This window comes from Uranotaenia lowii, chromosome 2 (assembly GCF_029784155.1).
Source record: "Uranotaenia lowii strain MFRU-FL chromosome 2, ASM2978415v1, whole genome shotgun sequence".
NCBI classification, from domain to species: Eukaryota; Metazoa; Arthropoda; class Insecta; order Diptera; family Culicidae; genus Uranotaenia; species Uranotaenia lowii.
In genome coordinates this window covers 219,785,372-219,802,007 of record NC_073692.1, presented here as the reverse complement: position 1 = coordinate 219,802,007, position 16,636 = coordinate 219,785,372, and the positions used below count along the sequence as shown (strand labels likewise).

Here is a 16,636-nt window from a genome sequence, read left to right as displayed (position 1 = left end):
CTTAGCAGCTTTTCGGAGAATCGACAAAATCGCAGAAAGTCGATTTTTTGCCAAATTTATTTTTACAGATAACAACAGATCTCGGCTTTTCATACATTTCTTAGTTATTTGGCATTGATATTTAAATGAAAATTTTGACTATGATGATTTTTAGGGCAAAACAACGAAACTTTGAGCGCTAATTTTGCACAGGTCAGCATTTTGGGCCAACCTTCAAAATATAAGTAAATGGTTGGTTAGCGCTCATAAATTGACATTTAACGTGGAAAAACAATCGCTCATATGCACTCCAAGCACGTTTTGGATACCAACAAAAAGTAGATCATATTGTCTTAATCGAAATTCGAAAAGGAATTGCAAGCTCTTGTACTTTAAATAAACTTGTCAGATTGCCGGTTTGATCCGGACTTGCCCGGATATTTGATATGAAATTTGGGAAAGATCCAGTCCGGCCCGGTTGCCCGGAATTCGTGGAAAAAATCCAGGATTTTGGCCGTTTTTACCTACACAGTTAGAAAAATCCACGTAACATTACATGCAAGAGCATGGGTAGAAAGGAATCGGGTATTTACATGTATCAAAACTGCTCATTAAATGTAAATCTTCATTAGCATTCATAGCTGTTGTTTGCTGTAGGTTTACATTATTTTGATATCTTTTTGGACAAGGAATGTGTTACTTATTTCAGAAACAAAACGGTTTGTGCAAAAGTTTTATTTCACGTTAATAAAATTCATTCGAACACTGAAACCGAACACTTTGAAATATCAAATGATTATAATTTTTTTCATCCGATTCTCCCGACGATGGGAACGAAGGTTGGGATGATGATTGCATTCGCAACATACATACACAGCTAAAATTATTTCCTGTTAAATTATGCAAATTTCCTGTAACAAAAAGGAGCAGGACATTTACCGTAATTTTACAGGTCGAAAACATGATTACGTGACATTTAATTTTTAGTGTACAACTTTTTTACAGGACATTTGCTGTAATACAAAATGAATCTTTGTTAACTTTCAAGGAAAACAATTAAAAATTACAGGTTTTGTTTATTACAGGTGATTTGTGTTAAAGGTTGCAGTTTTCAGTGACACGTTATAGTCAATTTTTTTTTCTGTATATACCTAATCGATTTCCTGCAGGGAATATGTCATTTAGAAATATTGTATTGTTCAAAGATATTTTATTCTTACCTCTAATTGTCTGAAAAAAAGCACACACGACCAGATCGAACGGAAAATTTATGAAGTCCGTCGGGCGCTGAGAATCCAACAAGAACGAAATCAAAACAGATAAGATTCTATACTCTTTTTCATATTTTTGGCAGCGATGGTGCAAAAACGTGTCATGTTACATTACATTTTTCTTTCTGTGTACTATATTTGCAAAATAAATCAAAACAACTAAGATTAAGTTATTTTTTTTTTACGAACGAAAACCAAATTTTTTGAGCAAGTGCCATCAAAATAATCATATTCGGTTTTCTAGAAGGTTGTGTTTTGATGAAAATAAAAATCTTCGAGAGGTTTTTGTCTAGATTTTCGTAGAATAAATGTTTTTACCAAATTTGCCTGTATATTTCAGGATTTTATAAACAAACTATTACTTAAAGTATTGGCTTCAACTCTTAATAATTGCTAAAAAGTGAGCCAAATCCGAATGCTTTCTCAAAAAAATATCACGCGTTTTCGAAGAAACTCTGTCCCACGTCATCTATAATATAAAGAGTCTATATTATATACATTTATGTGTTACAGACAAATTCAAACTTTATTCATGAGCAAACAGCTCACAAATAGGATAACAAAAACCGAACGCAGCTTTTAATCTCGCACTCTTTCGCGAGTATTGGCAGAAAACGTGACATACATTTATTCCCGCTACTTATGATCCATACACTATCGAACTGAATACATTATAAATTAATCAGTTTTTTCAGTTGTTAAACTTATAGTGAGTTTGACTGTCGATAAGTTCTTCAAAGGCCTCGATAATAATGATATGAGAAAATCTCTATTCTCAACTTGCTAAATTTCAACAACCAAAGTACAAAAATTTGTAAATTTAGTAGAGAGATGTCATGTTAGTTAGTTATTTCAGATGATTCTTTTTAAGAGTTGTTCTGCCACATATACTAACCAGTTAAGAAACCTTTGAAACTTACGGTTTCCATTCCGTTCTTCCGGCATCCGGTAACAGCAGCAATTTTCTGCTGCCTCGATCCGAGCCAAAATATTGTTTGTTTTGGTTCCTCTTGCTAAGTCCTATGTCAAATTCGCAATCGAGAACAATAGATCAATGATTGCTGATGCCAGGAGATGCTGATAAACGCGGTACACATGTTCACATCATCACACGGTTAAGCGAGACTACTCAAATTGGGTTCGTGGTAACACAACAGTGTTGCCAGATGATAAGATAACTCTATTCCACCACTGAAACCTGCGTTTTTACCGAAACTAAGAATGAAACATGAATTTTGTATTTTGTCCTCAATGTTTAAGATTTGTCTTCATTCCTACATCCGTGAAAATTTAAATTTATATTATTTTGTAAAAAAAAGGATTCAACTAATTTAAATTTAAATAAACTTCAATGATTTCAATGTGTTGAGTACCCATTCTCCGCAGTTTCGCGTGAAAGAGCCAGGGGATTTTACAAGAAATTGCAAAGGTAGTTTTTCAATACTGTGAGGTTACTCGGAAGTTTAAAAAATACAACATAAATCATATGATAAGAAAAGTTTGTTTGGAATAAATCCATACGACTTTTGCTGAATCCAACTAAAATTTCAAATTCGTATAAGCATATGCTCGTGAACTGAATCAATCCCCCTTTCCACACCTGTCCATGCTACCGTAAGAAATTGATATCTATTCTAAGAAAAAAGATTGAATGAATGTGGATGTTAAAAAAATAGAATGGATGACAACACAATGTCTCGCAATTCTACTCCCACAGAACTGTTGTTTTTCCTCCGGTATAATTCGTTTCATCTTTCGATGGCACGCGTGAAGAATTTCACTGGATCCGGGGATAAATAGATCTGCCCGAGAAAACCATCAGTTTTTCCGCGAGTCAGTGAAAAAGTTCAAACCTCGGCGAAAAATATGATAGAAGTCGCACCGAAATCTTAGGTAAGGCGTGCAACCGGTTTCTTTTCGGTTGAGTGGGCGGATGTAAGAAGCAATGGGTGAGGGAGGGAAACTTTTCTTTTCTTTCAAAATTTCGACAGAAATGGAAAAACGTGAAGATGAGAGGGAAGCTGAAGAAGCAACAAATGTATGTAGGTACAGGGAATGAAAATCCACGCTATGGTGAATCTTTTAAGGACGGAAAGCTGCCAAGATAATGGAGGCTTTGTTGAAGGATATTGAAAGGATTTCGCGCCCGAGAGAAGGAAAGGTGTGCGTTTTTTGAGTTTTGCTGCAAACACGCCATTCATTCCGGAAGATAGGGAAGAACATTCGAAGAGCTGGGTGTAGGGAGGATTTGAGGAGAACTTTGAACAATTTTCAATTTGCTTGCCTGGCAGGAATTGCTCTGATTCGTGTGTTTTCCTGCTGCTTTTTTCACGGTTTTCATATTCTAATGCCATTTGTTTGGTGCTTTCATTGAAATAACAGCATGGGGGAGAAACGGCGCATAATTTTCGACATTGGAAGTTAAATTTTCGTCAGGCATCGGCATTCCGAACGATTTAAAGTGTCTGATGGCTTGGCTGCCTGCTGATCAGTGATGCCACACATACTAATTCTCCGGTATTTAAAGCGATTTTTAGGCATCTGTATACACCGATTACCGATTTTTAGCGAAACATACCGAAGATTATAGTTTTCTTTGCACTTCTGTCACATGAAAAACCTGCAACACAGATAGTAGGATTCAATTGTAGGTAAACGGTATGAAGAATGTAACATTCTTTGATGTGTAATTTTTATTTAATTTTGAGTTTTATATTTACAAATCACCAGAATGCATTTCGGCATGCCAAGAAAATCAGCATGCCAAAAAAGGGCTCATTTTCCCCACTCTTGTTTCTTAAAAAAACTAAAATGTCAACTTGGAATGTCAATCCGTTATGCTAAAAAATAATGTTTGCTTTCGATTTATCACGCCCATAATCTGCCAAGTTTCCGGTCCATTGAAGTTGACATCGAATGCTATTATCGTATTGTTCAAGAGAATAAAAAAACACATAACACCCCCCAATCAAAATCATTCAAAATCTTCACACGTCTTTTTATGGACTTCCCCATGAATTGCACTTGGAAATCAAGTGAGCAGCACCAAGAGAAGTGAAAAAAAAGTCCTAAATTGTCTACCGTTTGCGTCTTCTGCCTTCACTTTTTTTTCTGCTGCCAGTGAGTGAAGTCGAAGTTCAAAACCAGTAGCAGCATTCTTCGCCCTCCGCCCGCGTTCGCCCTAAAGCAGCAGCACACATTTGTGAGTGGGTCGAGCAAATTGATACATAAAAGAGCATCATAAAGATTACAATCGGTCTCGCAAAAGTGCCACCGGCAGCATATTCGAGCGAGAGCAGTGCATTCTTTTTTCCAGTGTTGACTGTTCTGAAGACGCCGAGGAAAAATAAAACCAAATCTGGATATATGTGAGAGTTGAGCGACTTGGCAATAACCACCAATAACGACGACGGCAAGGCAACTTGAAAAAAAAGTGGCGAGACACCAACCATGCACACAATTTGCCCGAATCAGTAAAGTTCCGAGAAAATAACAAAAAAAAAACCGTTGATAGACTTTATCAAAGTGAAAGTGTGTGCGGGAATATAATGGCGAAAAAATGTTCCGGACACATTCGGGAAGGGATCTGTACGTGGTTTTCGGCAAAGAATCCGAAATGGTTTCACATTTTCTTTTATGTGCCTTTACATTTATCCCCATGTATGTCCCTCTTATCGGGATCGCATAACCGGTTATCGACACGTCATTTTGACACCCCCGCAAATGTATCATCCACCACGCTTCCGTTGGCCGAGGATTCAGATGGAACATTTTTGTTCTTCAACTGGTATCATTCATTTGTTGTAAAACAATAAAAAAAACTGGATTTCGCAACACGAAGACCTTGATTAAGTGAGGTTTGTGACTTGTTTTTTCGATTTATTCTAATTTCATTAGTCTCAAAATTGAAACGTTTCAAGCGATCAGCAACGTAACTCATCAAAAACCCAACCACATGTTAAACAGCGTAAGCGTGTACAAAGAATAAACGCAAAAATAAGGAAATTGTACTGAGCGTGCAAAACAAATGAATGAATCACGTTGAGCGTGCGGGACCGAACCGAAACGTCATTGTCGTTCCGGTGCGCGAAGTGAAACGTCGCCATACAAGTTGTCGCGGAAGAAAAGTTGCGCTAGCTGGGGGGAAAATTGCGTGTGATAGGCTCGAAACGTTCCAAAAAAGCCTTCAAAAAAGAAAGGTATTGTAGCGTAAAATTAAATTATTGTGGTTGTTTTATTTTGAACGTGTAGTGATTGTGTTAAATCGAGCCAATTTCGTATAGTTATAGTTTAGAGCAGGGGTGAGCAACCTTTTGAACCAACGGGCCAATTCAAATTTGAAATCTTGTCGGCGGGCCGCATTAAAAATATCTTTTTTTTAATAATTAGCTAAACTTCACGTCATTTTTTATAACTACAAATTTTTGGCGAAAACAAATCTGAAAAAGGAAAGATCAACCGAATTTACGAGTTTAAAAACCGAAAATCAACACGACTTTTACCCGATATTGAAAAGGTACATCACTAAATCTTTGTCATTTTTACTATCTCTCAACACGAATGCCACAAGGATGGTAAAGTGTCATTAATAAAACCTTAACTATCTCTCAATTTTTCAATAGTCAATCACCGTCTTCTTGGCGTTGGACATTGAATTGCTAATTGACTTTCGGTGTTTTGTTTCTCCATAAATCAAACTTGTCCTCAAAGCCTAGATTTTTTTCCAACAAACGATAAGGACCTCATTTTTTTAATCGAAGTTCTGTATTGGATCATTGCATTGAGATGTTGAGCAAGGTTGTATAGAAATCACAGAAAAATTTTCAATTTCACATATTTTTAAGCCACTATCTTCAAAATTTTAGAATTTTTATCCAGATTTTCATAATTTTAAATCTTATTTCGATATCATTGGGATAGGATTTCAAAAGCTATATTATGAGTGAAACAACTCAATTTATCGCTGTTTGTTATAAATTTTCTATAAAATTTCTGAAAAAAGCATCACAGATAATCGTCAAATTACTATTGGATCAAATCACAGAATTTCAGATATCTATTGTTTTTATCAAGAAATAATAATTTTTGTCGGTAACTTTAATGCCGGCTGATTCATGTTAATATAAAATCTAAAATCGTTCACCCAGGCTTTATTATTAAACTTTCGTTTATTCATCATTATTCAGAAATAAATGATATTTCCCAAGGTATTGGTTTTGATTTTTTTGCCAGTATTTGAATGCTAACAGAACAAGACTTTTTTACCGAATTAGATAGAAAATTATCTGCTGAGCATATTTTTTATCATTCAACTTTATTTTTGCTTGAGACGAAAATAATGACTTCACTAACGGACTTCGAAATTCTTTTGATCATGTGTAGCTTTAGCTGATCTTCCTCACTTTAATGGATTTTGCTTTTTAAGTTGGTAGGAGTAAAATATTTGGGAAAAATGTATCCTGATTAAAAAAAACCCAAAATTACGTTATGCCAATAAAAAGTTATGCATTTATGCCTTGAACAGAATATAATAGAAGCTTAAAAGCCAGAAAAAGTTGCAATTTCAATGATTGTGGGGCAAATGCAGATAAGAGCATATTTTGATCAAGTCATTTAAATTTTCCTAACAATCCATTGTTGAAAAAAAGGTAAGGCATACTAATTTGAAAAAAGCTACGCGGGCCGCACAAAAGGGTCTCGCGGGCCGCGGGTTGCTCACTCCTGGTTTAGAGTGTATGATGTCAAACAAAAACACGTATAACCACGTAAACAAAAACACAGCAAGATAACAACAATTAAAGTGGCAAACGAAAGTCGTAATTCCATTGCTGTACCTAACCTTCTTCTCCAGCTGATTCGGAGCAGCAGCAGCAAATTCTGGAGTCTTCTGGAAGGTGAGAACATTTTAATAACCTTGCTGATTCGGAAACAGTCATACCCGTCACTGTATCAACCTTCAGGCATCTGGAGACAAACCCAGCAAAAACGCAGACGGAGCACTGTGCCCAGCTCGAAAGAAACAATTGAAATAAGAAGACGAAAGAAACTAACCGTACAATAGGGACACAAGCGAAACCCTCACCTGAACATCCATCTGGTCGACGGTGGAAGCCAGCAATTGGGAAAAGCAACGACCCCTAGTGGGTAAGTAAAAAGTTTGTATTACGGAAGAGATGAAAATGCTAAGACATAGGGTCCGTTCCCTAATTACGTAAGCACGATTTTGGAAATTTTCATATAGTTTCGTATGGCTATGGCTCTGATGAATTTTTAATGTAATATTTCTTACGTAAGATTTTTGGAAACCCCCCTACCCCCCTAGTAAGAGATCGTAAGCAAATGTGAAACCCCCCCACCCCCCCCCCCCCCCGGTGTTCACGTAATTAGTGAACAGCCCCATAGTCGTTTGTCGATATGTCGTTGTTGGAGAGCCGAGTGTCGTTGTTCGGGAGTCAAACGTACTATAGTGGCCAGCTCAGTCTTCTGGCCAATCCGGAACAGAACCAGCCGGAAGCAGACAGCGAAGGTGCTCCGGGCAGTGGTGCGTGCCCGTGAAGTAGTGCAACCTGGCAGGGTTGCCAGACATTCCCGCGATATGCTGAGCCGTCCGAGCTGTGATATGATCGTTGTTATTGTTTGGATAGAAACGGATCCGTAATGTAAGCTAGCTTAAGTTTTTTAAGAGTCGTCTGTTAGTAAATGATTATAACTGCTAGTATGCTACATGTAGCACACGCTTAAAGACAATGATGCTCTACCTGTTTCAGTATGTCACACCACTTTCGTTTTGCGCAGTTCGCTAACGAATGCAACATTTTGCAGCCTACACTTGGCAAACACCGGATGACAACGAATCCGGTATAGTGCCTGCAAAAAGGTGATCAATGCATAAACATTTATTCGGTAGCCCTCTAACCAAACATTCTTATCGTCTCTAGGGCAGATTTAGCCGACAAATTCGGCTTGAGATGGGTTCGAGGCGAGGAAAAAGCACCAAGAAAAGGTCGGCACAACAACAGTATCATCCCAAGGGCGACCAAAGATTGAAGTTAAGGCATCAATAGTGCCATCAATTGGCGCCTCAGGTGAAGGGCAGCAGACTATCGAAGGCAGAGGCACCAAAACTGCCATCCAATCGTATACAGACGAAGGGCGGTTGACTATCGAAGACAGAGGCACCAAAAGTGCCATCCAATCGGTGCCCCAGGCTAAGGGCGGCTGACCTTCGAAGGCAGAGGCAAGAAAAAGGTCATCCAATCGGCGTCCCAGGCGAAGCGAAGCTGGCTATCGAAGGCAGCGGCAATAAAAGGGCCATCTAATCGGCGCCCCATGCGAAGGGCGGCTGACTATCGAAGGCTGAGATTAGAAAAAGGACATCCAATCGGCCCCCCCAGCGAAGTGCAGCTAACTATCGAAGGCAGAGGCACCAAAAAGGTCATCCTATAGGCCCAAGCGAAGGGTGGCAGGCTATCGGAAACAGAGGCACCAGAAGGGCCATCCAATCGGCATCCCAGGCGAAGAGCGGATGACTATCGAAGGCAGGGGCACCAAAAGTGCCATCCAATCAGCGCTTCAGGCGAAGAGAAGCTAACTATCGCGGCACAGACACCAAAAACGCCATCCAATAAGCGCCACAGGTGAAGGGCGGCTGACTATCGAAGGCAGAGGAACAAAAAGGGCCATCCAATTGGCGCCCAAGGCAAAGGGCTGCTGACTATCGAAGGCAGAGGCACCAAAAATGCCATTCAATCGACACCCTCGGCGAAGGGCGGCTAAAAATCGAAGGAAGAGGCTCCAAAAAGTCCATCCCACCAGCGCCCCAGGCTAAGGGCGGCCGATAATCGAAGGCAGAGGCACCAAACAGGCCGTCCTGTCGGCCCAGGCGAAGGGTGGCAGCTATCGAAGGAAGAGGCACTAAAAGAGCCACCAAATCGGCATCCCAGGTGAAGGGCGGCTGACTATCGAAGACATAGGCACCAAAAATGACATCCAATCGCCTCCAGGTGAAGGGTGACTGACTATCAAAGGCAGGTTCACCAAAAGAGCCACCAAAGGCAGAGGCACTAAAACTGCCATCCAATCGACACCCCAGGCGAAGGATGGCTGTCTATCGGAGGCAGAGGCAAGAAAAAGGCCATCCAATAGACGCCCAAGGCGAAGGGCGGCTGACTATCGAAGAAAGAGGCACCAAAAGTGTAATCAAATCGCCTCCAGACGAAGGGCGGCTGTTTATCAAAGGCAGAGGCTTCAAAAGAGCCATCCAATCGGCATCCCAGGTGAAGGGCGGCTGACTATCGAAGACATAGGCACCAAAAATGACATCCAATCGCCTCCAGGTGAAGGGCGACTGACTATCAAAGGAAGGTTCACCAAAAGAGCCACCAAAGGCAGAGGCACTAAAACTGCCATCCAATCGACACCCCAGGCGAAGGATGGCTGTCTATCGGAGGCAGAGGCAAGAAAAAGGCCATCCAATAGACGCCCAAGGCGAAGGGCGGCTGACTATCGAAGAAAGAGGCACCAAAAAGGCCATCCAATCGGCGCCCTAGACGAAGAGCGGCTGACTATCGAAGGAAGAGGCACTAAAAGAGCCACCAAATCGGCATCCCAGGTGAAGAGCGGCTGACTATCGAAGACATAGGCACCAAAAATGACATCCAATCGCCTCCAGGTGAAGGGTGACTGACTATCAAAGGCAGGTTCACCAAAAGAGCCACCAAAGGCAGAGGCACTAAAACTGCCATCCAATCGACACCCCAGGCGAAGGATGGCTGTCTATCGGAGGCAGAGGCAAGAAAAAGGCCATCCAATAGACGCCCAAGGCGAAGGGCGGCTGACTATCGAAGAAAGAGGCACCAAAAGTGTAATCAAATCGCCTCCAGACGAAGGGCGGCTGTTTATCAAAGGCAGAGGCTTCAAAAGAGCCATCCAATCGGCATCCCAGGTGAAGGGCGGCTGACTATCGAAGACATAGGCACCAAAAATGACATCCAATCGCCTCCAGGTGAAGGGCGACTGACTATCAAAGGCAGGTTCACCAAAAGAGCCACCAAAGGCAGAGGCACTAAAACTGCCATCCAATCGACACCCCAGGCGAAGGATGGCTGTCTATCGGAGGCAGAGGCAAGAAAAAGGCCATCCAATAGACGCCCAAGGCGAAGGGCGGCTGACTATCGAAGAAAGAGGCACCAAAAGTGTAATCAAATCGCCTCCAGACGAAGGGCGACTGTTTATCAAAGGCAGAGGCTTCAAAAGAGCCATCCAATCGGCGCACAAAGCGAAGCGAGGCTGACTATCTTCAAGGCAAAGGCACCAAAAAGGCCGTTCAATTGGCCCCAGGATAAGAGTGGCAGACTATTAAAGGCAGAGGCACCAAAAGTGCCATTCAATCAGCGTCCCAGGCGAAGGGCAGCTGACCATCGAAGACAGATGCACAAGAAGGCCATCCAATCGGCCCCAGGCGAAGGGCGGCAGACTATCAAAAACAGAGGCAAGAAAAGGGCCATTAAATCGGCCCCCCAGGCGAAGGACTGCTGACTATCGAAGGCAGACACACCAAAAGTGCCATCCAATAGGCGCCCTAGGCGAAGGAAGGCTGACTATCGAAGGCAGAGACACCAAAAAGGCCATCTAATTGCCTCCAGGCGAAGAGCGGCTGACAAACGAAGCAGAGTCACCCGTAGTGCCACCAAATTGGCATCCCATCGGTGCAGCCAGAGTACAAATGCGGGGCAGACAAATCCAGAAGGTCCCTCCAGCGAGCACCTTGCATGCAGAGCCGTATGAACACGCTGATCGGAGAAGTGTGGGACAGTTGATGCCAAAAATATCTTAAAAGTAAGCCAAAATGCTCTCAATATTAGCCTAAAATCAATCAAATTTGCTCTATTTATTTATGTGGCTTTGACCACGGGTCCCTCCTTACAATAGTTTTTATTGCGACACATTCAACAGGGAAGAACTTTTCAACCATTGGGTAAAAAGTAACTAAATTTTGCCCACTGTCTCATTGATGTGTATTGTTTACATGCTGTCAAATTCGAAGTCATGTTTTTCGATTCAACGAAAATGGAGGTGAACCAACGCGAGTCGAGAAAACAAATTTGGAAACAATCTGGAATTTCCTGACCTGTCGCACCAGCAGTTGGAAAAAATGTTGAACAACGGCAAATGAGCTGGAAGAAAACCGGGTCCGGAGAACAAAAAGATGGAGGAAAAGGTTAGGCGGATGATTGAAGCAAATCCCAACGTCTCAAGCCGTGATTTGGCTCAAAAAATCGGCATGTCGCAGAGCTACGTCCAAAATGCAAAGAAGAGAGCTAGACTACATATATACAAGGTACAGAACTTCCCAAACCGCGATGAGCGGCAACAATCGACGGTTAAAACTCGAGCACGGAAGCTCTACGAGAAGATGCTGGCAAAATATGGCTGCTGTGTGATGGACGACAAAACGTATATAAAAGCCGACTTAAAGCAAATTCCAGAGTTGGAGTTTTTTACCGGCAAGTACAAGAAAATGTCGAAGTTCGCCTCTGAATATCTCGTTTGGCAGGCCATCTACTCTCGCGGACTGAGAAATGAGCCTTTCGTGACAAAGGGCACAGTAATTAACGAAATCTACAAATCTGAGTGCCTCGAGAAGCGCGTTTTGCGGTTCTTGCAACAGCACGACGAAGCTCCGCTATTTTGGCCAGATTTGGCATCATGCCTCTATTCTGAAAGTGTCCTGGAGTGGTATGAGGCCAATTCTGTCCTTGTAGAGACAGAATTGAGACTGTAAAGACTTTGCGAAAATACGTTCAATTTTACACTCAAGGCTCCATCGGTTAACTTTTCCTTTGATTTTTTTATGTAAATATATGTATTAAAGTACCATTAAATTTTGGTTTGATTCTAAACATTTTAAGGACACTGCCATGACATTTTCGGTGTCACAATAATTTCTTGTTTGCCCTTTATTCTTGTTTTCAAAATAAACATTGTATAAAAATGTATCAACTGAACCAGTGTTTCGACTGTTTAAAAACTTTTTTTTTACAAGGATTTTTAAAAATTTTCTATTTAAAAGGGTAGCTTTCGATTAGATTTTTTTTTTCTGTTTAGATGTTTCCGTTAATCAGAACATTATCATCAAAAACTTACCGAGCGTGCTTGGGTCCAACGTTTCCGATGTCGTGCGCCGAACTGGCAGTAATCTGTGAATCGTTGATCGCCCCCGATTCCATACCGAGGGGATTTTTGCATTTTTCTGAAAATAAAGATGGACGAAGAGAAGAAAAAAAACCGTAAATTAATCGATTAGTCCTGACTCATTAGCAAAAAGGAAAGCGCTCCCGATAAAATGTCAGAAGGTTTTGGATAAAATGATTCGATTCCTGGCTGTAGAACCCTTCTACTTTTTTCACAGTTTGTTTGAAGGTTGAATAAGAAGGTATATTTTCGATGATTTTCTGACCTTCTCCTAGAAAAGGTTTTGGGGACCGCAATTACGTTAACGACGAAGTAAATGACTGGAAACACGGGAGAAAAGATTCACTGAACGAAGGACATTGTGGAAGATTTTTAAGGAATCAAGTTTCCTGCCCACACTTTTTTTTCATTTTGTGAAACGAGTCAAAGTTCATGATCTAGTAGGTCATAACGTTTTGATTTTTTTTCTCCCAGAAAAAATATCGGGATAAAAGTCGTAAAACTTTCCAGGCCTACTACAACTATATTTATAAGCGCTGAAGATGCTTGTTCTTTTAACAACCTCCTTTCTTCATCAGCCACAAAGCTTTGGTTTTTATCGCTGTTGTTGTTGCTGCTGCTGCTGCTGTTTTCGTAGTTGGTCTTCCATCGTCGTCATGGAAATTCTGACTTAAAAGCAGAAAGACTCCATCGAGAGAAGGTAGAAGAGAGTTATTACCGCAGCAGCAGTCGTTTCGTTCATTTCGCAAAAATTTATATTTATGTACCGCACCATAAATTTAATTCAATTTAAAGCTGTGCAATGCGTGCGAAGCCGACTTTCGGTTCGGTTTCCATCAGCCGGGCGTTTAGTCGAGTTGTGTAAGGTGAGTCCCTCCTCCCCCGAAGCTCATCTCCTCATTTCTGTTCTGTTTAGCCCTCAGTAAGAAAACTGAACCGGGGGAATTCTAGAACAAGATGCAGCAGCAGCACCTTGAATTGAAGTAAGAATCCTGTTTTCTGCTGAAGGAAGGAATCTTTCACAGTTTTCGGTTCGCATCACAAATTCCTTGGCCCAGCCAACGCCAGCCCAGGAAAAAGTAAACCTGGTGCTGACTGCTTGTCTTGAACCGAGCAAAACCGTTCGTCATAGCTTATAGCTTTCTCTAGTCTCTGGCTGGCTTTGTCTCGAATGGATTAGCATTTCTTGAATAGTGTGCGGTTTGTTGTTGCTGATGGTTTGCTGTTTGATTTCCCGGATACTTTAGGGTGAGCCTTATCTCTAAAACTTTCTTATTTTTCTGATTCCAATTCCAAATCATGTTCCAAACGTTTAGTTCAATTTGACAACTGTAAGCAATCCTTAAAAGTCCCCAGTTTTAACAACTGGAAAATTTCGAGCTACTCTGGCATTTGCTTCTACACATTGGACACAAAAAATGTATATTTTTGTCTTAATTTTAAATTTAAAATTCGAATTTTAAATAAAACTTTTGATGTTGATAGACAGAGAGATTTCTTAAATTTTAATCCCGCTCACGACCTTATAATTTCAAAATTGACACAGGTGTACAGATTTAAAATTTAATGTAGGGAGGGGGGGGGGGGGGGATAAGGTCAAAACCTGCACCTTAAGCTTTTGCGTAGTTCAAAAGAGAAGTAAAGCTAAAACTTGAGACTAACTTAATAGATGGCTAGAATGGTTTGTCCTCTTACAGATCAATGATAGCAGTCAATGAACCGCATTTTTTTAAACAAACTGACGGTAAACAGTCATTTGTACTAGCACACGGTGTTTTTTTATGGACCGTTAAAAAAATCGGCATCTAGGAAAATATGCCACATTATAGAGAAGACTTTCCCATATCCAACGCACTATTCAGGAAAAAAAATTATAGGTCGCGAATGACATATAGATGTTAAAACGACTATAATCGAAACAAAAAAAAAAGAAAAAAATCGATCGGTAGGCCTAGAAACAAGAACAACTTTTATTGAAGATTTCGAACAAATACACGAGAAAAATTTTCAAGTTTTTGCTCATAATTTCCCCAAAGAACTTAAAATTTTATTATAGATTTGGGCTTAAATGTGTTAAACTTCCTTCAAAGATAAATAAAAACTATTTATCCACTCTTAAGTGTCAAAATTCCATTATTGGAAGTTTGACGACTTGTAACTTTCTTCAGGTGCATCCAAATAATACGGCTTCTTCGGGAACCCTCAATTAATTCTGGAAATCTTTGATTTTGCATCATTTCTTTTTAATGGACGCACTCTGAAAGCCCAGGGAAAAAAAATCCCGATTCGTAAGTGTCAATTTGACACTCCTCGCTTAAAACCGCTATATCGCTTGTTTCTCAATCGACTTTTACAGTATTCACCTAAATAAACACTTCAGTTTTTCGTTATTCAAATCTAAGAAAAAATCCGAAAAAAACATATTTCAGAAAAAAGATTGTAAATCATGTACCTTGGACATGAGTGTTAAACACCTAGTTTTCGAAAACTTTTTCTTGTTTTGTTAGAAAACCCATATAAATGAAAATATTGACTAAAGTTCGTCAACTCAAAGATGATTGGTTCTATGAATCTGACTTTAATCTATATTCTCTATCATGTTTTATTGATCAACAGTTTCAAAGTACATTTTTTATCAACTTTTTACTACCTAGTCTAGTCTAGGTCTAGTTCTAGGTCTTGTTTTCGACATTCAATTCTAGTTTTCGACATAAAAAGTTTTAGTTTCGACAAGAACATTTCCACCTCCTCTGTTTGCAAAGGAATATGAACTTTTTTCAGGTGCTTGCAGGTGCTTGTCTACTTCATAACGTTTTTACACCACGGAAACAGTATAAACATTCACAGAAAAATGGGTATCGAAAAAACGATTTTAAGGTGAATTTTCAGCACTAGTTTTCGACAGCTTAAAAAAAGTTCACATTCATTTAAGCAAAAATATGAATTAAATTAACGATAACACTTGTGTAAGGACCCTATCCATTCGTTGATTCCTTTTCTGTTGCTTTTTTATTATAAAAGGTAAGTTTTTTCATGATTCATAACTATTCTTTTTTGGTCCATGGCATTGAATTTAACAAGAGATAGCGCCCAATTGGTATTGTTACCAATTGAGCGCTATCCGGGACATTATTCGTACTAACCAAAAAAAAAATGCAAAAGAGTGCAAGATATTGCTCTTATATACTTCAAATCGTTGCCAGCGACAATATTTTCCAGTTCTCCCAATGGTCAATATAACTCAATTCCCATCTGATTTTTCACAATCTGGATGCACTGCTGCAGTTGAGAGAACTTGACGATAATTTTCTCACTTCAAACCCGCGCGAGAGCAAAATCATTTCAAAGCTCACAAACATGGCGAACATTCTATAATATCGGATTTAAACTGACATTCTATACGATCTTTTCACTATGCAGTTGAAAGCGATTCGAAAAACCTTTTTAAGCGACTTAAGTAATCATATCTGATACGACGTTATGTTTGCTGGGTAGTTTAGAGTTGAGTGAAGAAAGTTACAATTCAATCATTCCACAATAGACACATTCCAGCTGCAACGTGACGTGCCGATTTTGACAGGTTTTTTTTGCATAATTTGTCAATTTCTTAATTTTTTGCCAAAAAACTCCAACAAACTATATACATATTTTTTTTTTTTTTTTTTTTTTTTGAAGATTATTGAATTTTCTATTCAACAAGCTAATTTTTGACTTGCGGTTCCGAAGTTATTTAAAGAAAACAAGCGTGGCATGATAACGGGTGAGAAAATGGCTTTTTTTAAATATAGCTGTAGTCCAATTTCTTGTCTCCTCTACATTTTAGCAGAAAATTATGTTCTAGAGATTTGAAGCGAATGATTTTTTCACAAATTTATTTTATATTGTTTAAATAAAAAAATTCAAAAGTTATAGAAAAACTAATTTGAAGAAAATGACGTGACGACACAGGAATTTTTGAAAACAGATTTCTTTTCCCGTCGTCACATCACGTCTTCATAGCGCTGCAACAGCATGACGAGTTGTATACTTCCTAAGCAAAAAAAAAATTAAAAGTGAAATAATCGGAAGGTACCTTCAAAAATGTTTTGTACAATTAAATTTTGGTTATAAATACCGAGCTATAATCCGCTAGCCTATGCGGATATGCAAAATTTGCACATTTTGATTAAAACCGTAAAAATATACTGATTTCT

At 39.6% G+C, this 16,636-nt stretch overlaps 1 protein-coding gene across 1 annotated transcript in view; it reads right to left on the bottom strand.

Annotated features, from left to right (window-relative positions):
- The window catches only part of LOC129746288 (discoidin domain-containing receptor 2), a 903,668-nt gene that overhangs the window by 422,757 nt on the left and 464,275 nt on the right, over positions 1-16,636 (bottom strand). Inside the window, exon 3 of the mRNA XM_055739885.1 lies at positions 12,396-12,501. Coding sequence (XP_055595860.1) covers positions 12,396-12,501 — 106 coding nt within the window. The remainder of the gene's footprint in view (positions 1-12,395; positions 12,502-16,636) is intronic.